At 38.5% G+C, this 13930-nt stretch overlaps 1 protein-coding gene across 4 annotated transcripts in view; it reads right to left on the bottom strand.

The window, feature by feature from the left end:
- The window catches only part of GSTCD (glutathione S-transferase C-terminal domain containing), a 142323-nt gene that overhangs the window by 101458 nt on the left and 26935 nt on the right, over positions 1-13930 (bottom strand). For all 4 annotated transcript variants that reach the window (XM_034770903.1, XM_034770905.1, XM_034770901.1 and 1 more), the window contains exons 4-5: positions 9188-9442; positions 7942-8035 (exon numbers count right to left, since the gene is read on the bottom strand). In XM_034770903.1, coding sequence (XP_034626794.1) covers positions 7942-8035; positions 9188-9442 — 349 coding nt within the window. The remainder of the gene's footprint in view (positions 1-7941; positions 8036-9187; positions 9443-13930) is intronic.

Raw genomic sequence — 13930 nt, 5'->3', positions numbered from 1 at the left:
AGAAGTGAAAAATGTTTGTTTAAAAAAAAAATGCTTTCCCTCTAAAAATAATTATAGCCTCTCTCTCTCTCTCCTTACTCTCCCCTTCCCCTTCTTCTTTTCAAAGTGAATTTTGTGCTTAGGAAAGGTGATAGCCTTGGAGACTCAAATCACCTATCTCTTTGTAGAACAAGGGCAGTTGTTGTGAAAGCTCCCCATACTACCAACATGCTTCAGGTGAATCTAAAGGAATCACCAATACTAGTTCCAGGGTGGCTCTGTGTCCCTGGCTCTTGGAGACTGACAAGGTCTGGCATAAAAAAACTAAATTCAAGGTAAAAACATTTCTACAAATAAATAGAGCCAGGAGCACAGACAATAACTCAAATTAAGGGATCCAGCTCAAGACGAATTACAATTCTAAGAGGGTAGAGAACCCTGCAGTGCTGCCTACCAGAGCCTATAAGTCACAAAGGCCCTTCCCTAGTTCTTCCATCTGGGTGGGAAGCCTGTTCAAATATAGTCTCCTACCTCATCTTAAATCTTCCAGAGAATACCATCATCACACACTACAGTCATTTCACAAAAATTAATTTTTCAGACACCACCCTGTCAGAAGACATTTTTCACACACTGTCACATGACACTTTAAGCTTGCTCAATACTGACCTCACATTCTTATTGAGCTAAGTATTGTTTTATTTTATAACACAGTGCTCCCACTGCTGCTACTACTCTATTACATGATTTGCTGATGTATTTTGCAATACATCCTCTAGTCTCATCTTTACCACCTCCACCTTTATGTGCTCACTCCACCTTGTTTTCCCATCCTTCCATTTGCTCCCTACAACTCTTATATCCTCTTACTTCCTCTCCTCCAACCATCCTAGCCTTCTAATCTGTTCAGAATTACTGGGCTATAAGGCCCAGTGTGATGCTTCTTAGGGCACCCAGAGGTTGGGTCACTTTACCACCTGAGGGGGAGTCTTGCATGTGCCACCTGGTTGTTAGCACAGTTAGCCATTCAAGCACTCTCCTCTAGGCTACTCCAGCCCTGTCTTTGCCCTGCAGATTGACAACAGAAGCACCCCAGCCCCCGAGTCCCTTCAAAATGTCCTCTGATCACTGGATACCCACATCCTTTGTACCCAAAGGAACAGTGTGCCACATTTAACCAGTTTTACCCTGGACCACTGTTCCTGTAGCACACACAACACTTGCGTTCAATTACAAAACAAAAGGAAATGTATTTAAGACAGAATAGAAATTCAAATAAGTATCAGTGAGAGAAAGGAAGAAATCGTTATGTATAAAACAAAGTCATAAACACATATTCTTGAGCTTAAATATAACAAGTTTTGCCCCTGTCTAAAGAAGTTTATCTCACCCCAAAGTTCTTTCCAGTGTTTTCAACCAAACTTGGCTGAGAATCCTTTTTCATGAAGAACACCCACGGTTAGTTTACTTCCTAGGTGAAGGATGCTAAAGTATCTCTCTGCACTCTCAAATATACCAGAATAGACCTCTGATGTTCACCTCAAAATAGAGGTCCCCCCAATGTTTACTTCTTACTGATAAGTTCTTTCTGAATTCCTTGCCAGCTCTTCATTAGCATGTGATTTAGAATGCTAACAGACTCCTATTGTATGACATACAATACATACTGGTCCACCATGGATATAAGCATCTCCCATCTCCTGTCTGGAGAAGTTTGTCTCAAGATAAAAAGCAGATCACTCATAGCTAGTGTAACTACAGACCTATAAAACATAGTTTTTAGTATACTTACATTACCCTCACTTTTATTCCATATATACATCTCTCAATGATTTTGACCAGTGTGACACAGGCTTTCAATTGAGAACTTACATGACTGCTCTGGTGAACCCATGGGATAGCTGTACCCCTATGCCTTCTGCCAGTTGACATCAAAGATCCTGGAGTCACAACCAGGCAAAATGGTTCCTGAATGCCTAATTCATCTTGTCCGTTTGCTCACATTTCTCTAATTAACTTCTCTTCTTCCTCTGCCTCACCAATAAGACAGAGGAAGGGCACAGTTTGGATGAAGAGCAAAAAAGCATTTAAATTATAAATTTTGCAATGTATGGACCATGTCTACTTTTATTTTTGTACAGCACTTACCACAGCAGAGTATCTGGTCTTCGGTGGGGTTTCTGGACACCACAGTAATATAAATATTTAATACAAAGAAATAATATGAAATAGTAAACAAGGAGTCAGCTTCCACTTTTCAAAATTCAGACCAAACATACTTAGGAGCCTAAATATGGATTTAAGAACCCAACTTAACCTCCCCATTTTTTAAAATGTTGGCCAATGGTTTTAGGTTCCAAAAAATGGAGAACAGAAATAGTTTATAATGGCATATAAAGAAAGAGGAAAAGTTATATTTTATGAGTATTTTTCCACTGTTGCTCCCTCATTTTAATTAGTGGACTGGGGAAGAAAAGCTGAATATTAAATAAATGATAGGTCAGGGAATACATAGTAACATTCACAAAAACTTTACAACAGACAAAGTTGTATGCTAAATTTTATCTTTATGGCAGACTTATAAATGTCTAAAAGCGTTACTATGACCATCACCTGCAAGTGACATATTAATACATCTGATGAGTACCTTATTTACATGAAGTTGGAAATACTTAGCACGGTTAGATATACAGTACATGAAATATGAACAAATATTGTGATAATCTGTCATTGAGGAAAGCAGAGGTCAAAGATTCATAAATGTCACCAGGTTGCTACAATTGCTTTTGTGAAGTTAATCCACATAACGTCAGGAATAAAAAGGAGTAGATCCAAAATTTAAAATATTACTTTACTTTGTTCTTAATAAAGTACCACTTTTGAAAATTGCATTCCAATTAAGAGTGATAAAGGTTTAATACATACTAACCTACCGGTAATTTTATTTTAGAAATACTATTTAACAATTGGATATATAATGTGAGTGAAATTCAAATCACAATACTACAATCTTTAGTTTTGCTAAAGTAAATAATCCCATTCAGAAAACACTGAATGAAATTCATTTCAACCTAAATAAAATGTGCTAGTATTGCCATCATCAAAAGCTTTTTGCTGTAATAAGTAACTATGACAGCAAGGTGGTCCAATTAAACTTCTGTAGTGAAAAATGTATTTTATGAACTTCAATACGTTCACAACAGAATACAAGTATTAATGTTTAATTTAAGATAGTTTAAAGCTAGTACCAAGTATATTTTTCATACTATTAAATGAAAATACTATTTGGCAGCAAATTAAATTAACTGTGGATAAAAACAAAGTGTATCTGAATTGAAATATTTGCTCCCGTTTCTTAATTTATATGAACATTAATAAAAGGAACTTTATTTACCAAATTACAGGAGTAATCTGTTTGAAAGCCACTTTATACAATAGAAATGCATTATTCAAACTCAGATTTAAAACCTTGTCACATCCAGTCACTTTGTTTTCCTACCATGTCAAGTAGGGTCTAATAATAAAATACTGAGAATTTATATAGCCCCAATCAGTCTCCATCAGTAAAAAAGCAGATGACATACAATGTAGTCACAGTCAGAACAGCAGAGCTGAACAGGTAGCTAAATCTAATTGAAAGGCAACACTATTTCTCTAACCTATTTTTTTCATCAGTATGGCTCCACTGTTCTGTACAGAAATCATAATCCATGGGGTCCCTCACCAAACTTGCTAAAGAAGGTAGAGTTGTTTTGGGAGGGAAGGGAGGCAGAAACCTCCCACTGCTGGCACACTTGGTGAGCTAGCTATGCCTTCCCTAAATAATATTTCCAAAGATGATACAAAACTAGAAATGTTGGGGTTTTTTTTTTTGCAAACTAGGATTGAATAAAACACTCATAACCATTGTGCAGATGCCTTTATTGTGACTATTTCAGCAAGCATGCCAGCAGGAAAAGGTATCCGCTTCAAAAAAAAAAAAAAAAAAAAAAAACACCACTCTTCCTCCATTTAGCTATCTGGCCCTCCAGACATTTTAAATCTGGCCCTCAAGCTCCCGGCAGGGAGTGGGGTCGGGGCTTGCCCCGCTCTGGCGCTCCAGCCGGGAGTGGGGTCTGGGGCTTGCCCCACTCCGCACAGCTCCCAGAAACAGTGGCATATCCTCTCCCCTCCAGCTCCTACGTGTAGGTGCAGCCAAGGGGCTCTGCACGCTACCCCCACAGCTCCCATTGGCCGGGAACCATGGCCCATAGGAGCTGCACGGACGGCACCTGCAGACAGGGCGGTGTGCAGAGCCACTTGGCCGAGCCTCTTCGTAGAAGCTGGAGGGGGGACGTGCTGCTGCTTCTGGGAGCTGCTTGAGGTAAGCGCCACCTGGAGTCTGCACCCCCAACCCCCTCCTGCACCCCAACCCGCTGCCCCAGCCCTGATCCCCCTCCCTCCCGCCGAACACCTCGGTCCCAGCCCAGAGCACCCGCAACCCCTCATCCCCAGCCGGAGCCCTCACACACACACCCCGCACCCCAACTCCCAATTTTGTGAGCATTCATGGCCCACCATACAATTTCCATACTCAGATGTGGCCCTTGGGCCAAAAAGTTTGCCCACCCCTCATTTATCTGGATGGGCAGGATACTCTGTGAATTATGACTTTTTTTTCCCCCAGAGAACTGGATGCAGCACAAGAGAAACTTCCAAAAAATAATCGCCCTTATGAATCTCTTCAGACATTTTCCTATCCAAAAGAAGGAATCAGCCACCTAGATACAGTGCGAATGGAAACTGCCAGCCCAATATTCAAAGACAGAAAGCAAACAAAAAAATCAATTTGACTTTCACAAATGTTAGAATATTTTAATAACTTTTACCTGTCACCTTTATGCAATTTATCAGCCAAACTAGAAAATTATTTTAACACAAGAGCTCTAGCCACCACTGACAAGAAGTCTGAAACAGCATTGTGTAATGCTGACGGATCCTATCTAAAAGGTTATTTTTCCTTCAAATATTAAAAGAAACTGGGCAACAATAATGGAAGCAGTTGCGTAACTTTCCAGTAAGAGAATTTCTCAGCAGGAAACCAGAAACAGAAAGTCAGTCTTAGGAAGACAGATATATTAAATTATAAACCATAAATCTATTCATGGAGCAGCTAAGGGCTGTCAGGACTTTGAGGACCGCACCTACATCAAACACAGGTGCCACCAATTTCTGAACTGAAGGGCATCACAAAATAATATTACATGGCAAGAGATCTTATTTCTATGGAAAGAGGAAATGTGTGTGTATACGTCCTTATGGGTCTCAAGTGGATTGACTTTGTTATTTCAGTGTGCTGGCCATTCAACCAGTTTCTAAGATAATGTTTGTGCTTTTCAAAAAAAAAAAAAAAAGAAAGCAAACCTTTCCCACTTTTGCAGAGAGATGTTACTTTTCACTAGCTTCCTGGAGGTTGGTAGTATATGTAGGACTTAAGAGAAACTCTATTATACAAGTTGTATTTCTCAGCAGTCAAACCGCCCATGAAAAGGACAAAAGTACTTCAGGACCAGTGACCTGTTTTTAAGTGCTCTCTGCCTACACAGAATCCATGGACAGCAGACTGCCAACATCCTAGCGAGGCAGGGGTGCGGCAGCACTCCCAGCACCCAGAGTTCCAGCACCTATGTAGCAAGGTAAAAGGTCAGGAAAAGGCCAAAATTATCATCATGATCCCAACAGTCTGTTTAGAAAAGCTCACATAAAAACAGAAGCACTACACTGGCATTAAGATTCTAATATGCCCTTAGGCCATCATTTTTAGAGTACCTTCCCTGAGAACTCCCTGTTATCTGGATATGTATTTCTTCATTTTGCAGTTGTAAATCTGGAATAGGCATGTCCCAACATCTGTTTTATGACACCCTAATGCAATTCCCATTCAGAATCCAGATGTTCTGGAAATGTCTGCTCAGGAAACCAGCCTGTAAATTGGAATCTCAAAAACAACCATTGCCAACAGGGTAGTGGTGTAAATACAAAAATTCCAGAGGTTACTAACCGACATGAACAGACAGAACCTGCTACCTGTATCAGTTGATATAGAACAAGTCCATGACATCACCTGCAAGCCTGTAAGTGAACTAGATTCCCACAAAAATTCCCTGCAATTCCAACAGCTTTATGAATAGTTTATGGTAAGTTTGTAACCATAAACTAGGGGGAGGGATAGCTCAGTGGTTTGAGCATTGGCCTACTAAAGCCAGGGTTGTGAGTTCAATCCTTGAGGGAGCCATTTGGGAATTTAATTAGGGATTGGTCCTGCTTTGAGCAAGGGATTGGACTAGATGACCTCCTGAGGTCCCTTCCAACCATGATATTCTATGAACCATTTGGAAGACAGTGGATAGTAGATGAGATGCCAGCAAAATGTCACCATGACTTCTAACATTACAAACTGTTTTAGTGCACTCCTGCAAACACATTGTATCCTTCTGGCCACTGGGTTAAGCAATCTAGATAAAAAAAATAGGTACATAAAATAATGTATCAGTTGGAGACATGATGTCGTACATCTCAGAAAGAATAGGATGACAATTATGTTCCTGTTCTGAATTCAAAGACCCAGTTGCCAAAAAGCACAAGTCTTTCCTTCTAGAAAACACTAGTCCAACACTAGCAGTTCATTTTTTTGTGGTTGAAAGCAAGACCTAGATTTTTTTTAAGATTTGGTGGGCATTTTCTGTTGGCACTGCCTAATTTTCTCTGGCCTTGCCCAAAACTGAAGCCTTGCCAACTTAACTAGGAAGCCACCACAACTATACATTTAATGAAGATGTACAGCAAGTTCTTGAGAGCACACAGAACACTTTAAACTGACAGATTCTTCCTGCTGTTGAGAGTCTGGGGAACTTCCTCTGGGATTACATCACAGGGACATCAGAGAACATAAATCTTTTCAATCTATTCCTGTATCCAGTCCATAGCTTGCATTTAAAGCAATTGGAAATTATTCCATTTTATGTGGCAATTAAGGTTTCTAAAATTCAAGATAAAACTCAGAAGTTCAGGGGCGTTTTGTGGACCAGGAAATATTAGGATTAATGCTTTAAGAGAGGCTGAATTACACTTCTGTCCACTCCCCCTCCAGTGGAGGTTTGGCAGTTTACTTTTTACTTTCTTATTTTTAAAGCAGTGACGGTAAAACAATCGTGAAGAATTACTTATCTATCTGAGGAAAATTTGTCTTAGCCACAGCGCACAGGAGGAAAAGGAAAATAGACAGCAATGATTTTTGTGAAACAACGCTATGGCTGGCAGGCTGAGGAGCTATCTCCTGTGAAGGAAAAAAAGTCTGAATCCTTGAAGAAAACACATTTGTAGTCTGAGTAACTAGACGCCTCAAGAGGTTCCAAACACATTTGTCCAGGCTCTGAGAAGAGATCATTTTCTGAAATACTGCTGAGGCATGAACCAGACAAAAACATTCAGAGTCCCAGGAGAATTCAGTATGCAGGTATTTGAGCTCACAGGAATTTATAGATGCGAATAAGAATTAAGGGGCCCAATGGTGCACGGAACTGTACACATGCAAAAAAACCTACCAACTCTTCTATGAAGTCAGAGAACACAACCTAATGTGCTGGAGGAGTGGAAGAGGAAATCGTAAACCTACACAAGACAAAAATCGTGTAAAGTTTCCAAGTCTAGTTAATGTAAGATTTTTTTTGCAAGTGACTAGAATCTGCTGATGCTTCAGGGGGAGTGTATAATTCATAACAATACTCACAAGACTGATTAGTATGCCATCACGAAGTTGCAGTGGAAAATGTAACATTGGACATGAAGGAAAAAAAACAACATACATTCAAGGAAAGTACTGTACACTTCCATTGTTCCTACCAAAATCATTATGTAGTTTTATTAGAAGAGATATGTTTTTATACAAATAGCTTGAAGAAAATACAAAAAGAAAGACCCTACCTTCTCCAGGACTGACTGCTGCTGGTAGACTGTTCCAATCTAGGGTCCACCTAGGGCAGGGATGAGGAGAAAACTTTGCTTCAATACCGCTTTCCTGTGGGTAAGAAAAAAACTGATCTCTCAAAGACAGATTCAAACAGGCCTTATGGTTTAAGCCTATGCCCACTGAAGTCAGTAGCAAAGTTCCCATCGACTTTAATGGCGCAGGATCAGGCTCTAAGATCCCTTAGCTACATGGTTGGACTACTGCCATTCCATTCCATACAGTTATATTTTCTTTGGCTTTCATCTTCCTGTATCTTTTATGCAGAAATGAATGGAGATTTTTACATTTTCTTTGGGTCTCCAGGTACTGATAGCTCTGAACAAACAACTGAAAAAATCGTAGAATATTAAAACGAAATACCAAAGCAGCACTTTATTTTTGGTTCTATAACAGCCTAGTTTTTTTTTTGTTTCATAATACATATATATGCCAATACCAACGTGTACTTTAATAATTTTAACATCTAGTTTCCTCCGGTCATAAACTTTATCATTTTTTATTCAGAAGTTAAATAACAAAAATATATTGTGGCAAACCCAGGACAAACAGCTACGGGGGGGGGGGGTGTAGTAATCAGTCCCAGGGGGTTAAAAAGGCCTCCCCCAAGCCACTGAAGAGAGAGAACCATGGGGAAATAAGGTTCAGCTGGGCAAGGGGTTACTAGGGAACTAATTAGATTCAGCTGGCTCCAACTGCTTGGGACCTTTTTAAACCCTCCCTGGCATGGAAAGGGGGGGGGGGGGCGGAGAGAGAGAGAAAAAAAACCAGGGAAGCTGCCAATAAGTTAGGAGCAGCAAGGCTCTGAACCCTTCCTGCAAGGAGGGCCGCACTCTGTCCCCAGAAGGGAAGATAAACAAGCACAAGGGACTGACTGAGGGAAGGAATAGCCAGACCCTGTGCTACCTACAAGGATTTGCTTTGCCCAAGCCTGGGTCTCCAAGGCTAAAAAGGACTGAGCCTGCTGAGGAGGAGAAGGTACTTTGCCACAATATATAAATAAAAAAATATAGCTTAATAGTTCTCCGAGAGAAGTCAGAATATACTGGTAGCCCTTAATGAGCTGATGAAGGCTTCCAATGGTGTTTTCCAAGCACTTCTAATCAGTTACTATTTAGAGATCTGTACTATCCTAAATTCAGGCAGAACTATAATAATGATTATTATTATTATTGAAAATAATAAATGAAAATGCTGAATTACCATTAACTTTGTCATGGTTGGCCTTGGACCGCCTATAAACTGATAATCTTCATGTTCTTCCTCTAAGTCATCAGGAATTGTATAGAAGTCTCTCAGCTGCTCATCTGGGAAAGACAGCAAATCTGGAAATTGGAGAAACAGCATATTGCACTTGGCAGCAGCACTCTTTACTCCAGGCACTTCCTGAACTCTGTTGTACCAACTGGATATCAGAGGCAAATCTAATAGCTTTTTGTTGTGTTTCTTGATGAAAACCTAGACAATAAAGCAAAAACCTTACTTAGTACTGCAATTTTTTGCATTCAATCCACAGAAGAAAAGAGCTGTACTATAGAGCAAAGCTCTGCTTCTCCCTTTCCCCTAACATGTTATGGATGCTGGTGGACAGATGGATGGGGCAGAAGCCGACTTCACACCACCTGGAAGCCTCCCTTCCCCCAAAATCTGGAATATTTGCAGACAGATTCTGTAACACCTTTGTGTTGCCCAAATACTGGATCATAATTATGAATCTGGCCCCTGGGAGTCTTCCTACTATAACAGTTATAACTTTGGTTTGTAATGATGTTTCTGCTTTAAAAGGGTGCAGAAGAAGAATCCAGGATTAAATAGTGAAAAGTAAAGTATGAATGGTCAACCAAAATCCTTATGATACCTGTTTGGACCAAGTAGTCACTTGGTTATTCCAAAAAGCAGAAGAAAGCTGGAGGAAACAAAGTTGAGTATGGTTCACCATAATTAATTCTGGTTCATATTTTAACTGATTTTGAAAGGAAAATGGGCTTCAAAATACCTAAGATACATAGTTAAAATAGATATAGTTGTATTTTGTTATTTATATAGCACTCAAAGTGTGCTAGCCATTTTACAGACAATATTTCAACTCTGAAGGCTTACTTGACAGAGCCATTTCTAAGTGTGGTAGAAAGGAAATCTTGCATTCTCTCCTGCTGACTTGGAGATGTGGTGTGCAAGTATTTAAATTGAAATAGGGCAATTTATTTCAGTCTTAGTTTTCAGTGGTTATAGATGGCCTAAAATGAGAACCAATTAGCTTACATCTCTCCTTACTAGGGTGACCAGATGTCCTGTTTTTATAGGGACAGTCCCGTTTATGGGGACTTTTTCTTATATAGGCGCCTATTACACCCCACCCCGTCCTGTTTTTTCACAGTTGCTATCTGGTCAGCCTACTCCTTACACATATGATTCAGATAGTGCCAATGGGAATTAAATGCATAGGATGGATTACATAGGATAAGGTCACAGTGAATAAACTCTTGGGAGAATTTACTATGAGTGTAAATAACAAGGAAGGGTTTAATGCCAAAATCAGACAAAAGACCTTGTCGTATTTGGAACTGGCTGTATCTGGATTTTTAAATTACTAGTCTGTAATTTTTATTTTGCACCATCATCAAATAATCTGTATTGAAACAATCTGTTCATTTTAAATTGATTTTAAAATGATGGGGCAGCAATGGATATAGGATTTTGCAAAGGTCAGTTGGTAGGACCGAAATGCAAATAAGTAATATTATGTAAGACTGTTCATTAATTGCAGTTAACTCATGCGATTAACTCAAAAAAATTAATCGCAGTTTTAATCGCATTGTTAAACAATAGAATATCAATTGAAATTTTAATATTTTTGGATGTTTTTCTACATTTTCAAACATTGATTTAAATTACAACACAGAATACAAAGTGTACACTGATCACTTTATATTATTTTTATTACAAATAATTGCAGTGTAAAAATGATAAACAAAAGAAACAGTACTTTTCAATTCACCTCATACAAGTACTGTAGTGCAATCTCTATCATGAAAGTGCAACTTACAGATGTAGATTTTTTTTTTTTGGTTACATAACTGCACTCTAAAACAGAACAATGCAAAACTTTAGAGTCTACAAGTCCACTCAGTCCTACTTCTCATTCAGCCAATCACTAAGACAAACAAGTTTGTTTACATTAACAGGAGATAATGCTGCCCACTTTTTATTTATGTCAGTATAAAGTGAGAACAGGCGTTCACAAGGGACTTTTGTAGCCGGCATTGCAAGGTATTTACATGCCAGTTATGCTAAACATTTGTATGCCCCTTTATGCTTCAGCCACCATTCCAGAGGACATCCTTCCATGCTGATGACGCTCATTAAAAAATAATGCGTTAATTAAATTTGTGACTGAACTCCTGAGGGGAAAATGGTATGTCTGCAGCTCTATTTTACCCACATTCTGCCATATATTTCATGTTATAGTAGTCTAGGATGATGACTCAGCACATGTTCATTTTAAGAACACTTTCGCTACAGATTTGACAAAACGCAACAAAGGTACCAACATGAGATTTCTAAAGATAGCTATAGCACTCGACCCAAGGTTTAAGAATCTGAAGTGCCTTCCAAAATCTTAGAAGAATGAGGTGTGAAGCATGTTTTCAGAAGTCTTAAAAGAGCAACACTCATATATGGAAACTACAGAACCCGAACCACCAAAAAAGAAAATCATTGCTTTGGATGGTTATGGAGCAGAACTAGTCATCAGCATGGATGCATGTCCTCCAGAACGGAGGAACATAGGAATCTTTAGCACATCTGGCATGTAAACATCTTGCGACTCCGGTTACTACAGTGCTGTGAGAACACCTGTTCTCACTTTCAGGTGACATTGTGAACAAAAAGTGGGCAGCATTATCTGGTGCAAATGTAAACAAACTTGTTTGAGCAATTGGCTGAACAAGAAATAGGACTGAGTGGACTTGTGGTCTCTAAAGTTTTACATGGTTTTATTTTTGAATGCAGTTATTTTTTTGTACATAATTCTACATTTGTAAGTTCAACTTTCATGATAAAGAGACTGCACTACAGTATTTGTATTAGTGAACTGAAAAATACTATTTCTTTTGTTTTTTACAGTGCAAATATTTGTAATAAATAAATATAAAGTGATCACTGTACATTGTATTGTTATAATTGAAACAAATATATTTGAAAATGTAAAAAACATCAAAAAAAATAAATAAATGGTATTGTATTGTTTAATATCGCGCAATTACATTTTTTAATCGTACGATTACTTTTTTTAATCACTTGACAACCCTAATATTAATTCCTACATCATTAAGACAGAAAGTGAATTTCAGAACATCTATGCTTTCTACAAGCAATAATCTTCGAGATTTTGGCCATTTTGCAGAGAGATCAATTATATCAGTTTGTTGGTGTCACGCATCCTTCTCTTGCCTCCTACCATCCTTGGTTCTCTCCACACTGACACATTGTGCCCCCTTTCTACTTTCTCCTAGTCTTTATTTACCCCTCAGTTTTCTTCCTTCCACATCTCATTGTTTTCTGCTACTTCCCTGAGCAGACACAGGGACTAGATTTTTTTTTTCCCCCTCCATAAAAATTGAAGTTCTAGAGAACAAAATATCAGCCACCAGGAAAAAGTAATGATTCACTGAGCAGCCATAACTGCTCCCCCTTGATCCCGCAGAGCCCTAGAACCTGCTACTCTACTCCACCACTGCAGCACCTCCAATTCTACCCTCTTCTCCTCTGGATCTGCCACCAGTCTGCTCTATTACTGCCAAACTTTGTCTTCTTGCAGCTGCAGCAATGAGAAAAAGGAGACTATAGCAGAGAAGATAAAGAATATTTAAAAAAAAAATAAGCTTAACCAAAACAACATTATCTACAGAGATGTCAGAGTGTTTGGGCTTTTTTTGTTTTTTTAAAAAGCAGTGAGATGTAAAATAGCTTTCCTTCAGAAAATATTTAAATTTTTTTAAAAAAGTTCAGAAAAACAAAACCTTGAGCTATGACTTTCATTCTATAAAACTTTAGGGTACAATCATTTAATAGTTCTAAAGAAAATGAAGTTGAATGGTAGACAAACTTTTCTCAAGCTATTTGAGTTAGATCAACAACTTGGCAGATGTTGAAAAAAAATGGAAATGTAACAATGGAAATGCCTCTCTGACAGTGTTTTTATATATTTAAATGAATCTATTTTTCCAAGTCTTTCTCTCTACAAGATGTCTTACTATTCTAGCCCTTCTTGTAAATTAGATTAGCCAAATTAGGAGGTCATTGGCCTGTGAGATACTATGCATTGTTGCCATGGAAATGATTATGCTACAAAACAGAAGACCGTAAATTATAATTGTAAACAAAAGCAGAAAAGAAATAACATGCAAGAAATAGAGCGTATGTGTGTGTTTTGGATGCAGGAATTGGTAAAGGACACTTACCAAATGCTCAAAAAAAACATACAGTTTACCTGTGTTTTTTGTACTGTTCTTACAAATTAATCATAAGTAATTAGTAATAACTAGAGTGCAAAGACAAGACTAAAAAGTATCAAGATATTTAATTAAATATTAAAATATGTCCACGTATTTAGAACATGTGTAGGAAAAGATTTACTTCACTGAGGAAATTGTCTTTAGAAAACCATTCCAACATGTGCTTTTCTACTTGACAATAAGAGTTGAATTATGTGTGTTTCTCTCCCAGATCAAAAACAATACACCTCTACCCCGATATAACGCTGTCCTCGGGAGCCAAAAATTTTTACCGTGTTATAGGTGAAACCGCATTATAATCGAACTTGCTTTGATCCACCGGAGTGCGCAGCCCCGCCCTGGAGCACTGCTTTACTGCATTATATCCAAATTCGTATTACATCGGGTCGCGTTATATCGGGGTAGAGGTTTACTTTTATTCTTCTTTTAT

This window comes from Trachemys scripta, chromosome 5 (assembly GCF_013100865.1).
Source record: "Trachemys scripta elegans isolate TJP31775 chromosome 5, CAS_Tse_1.0, whole genome shotgun sequence".
Taxonomy (NCBI): Eukaryota; Metazoa; Chordata; order Testudines; family Emydidae; genus Trachemys; species Trachemys scripta.
The sequence above is the reverse complement of the archived record's forward strand: the minus strand, read 5'-3'. Positions and strand labels throughout refer to the sequence as shown.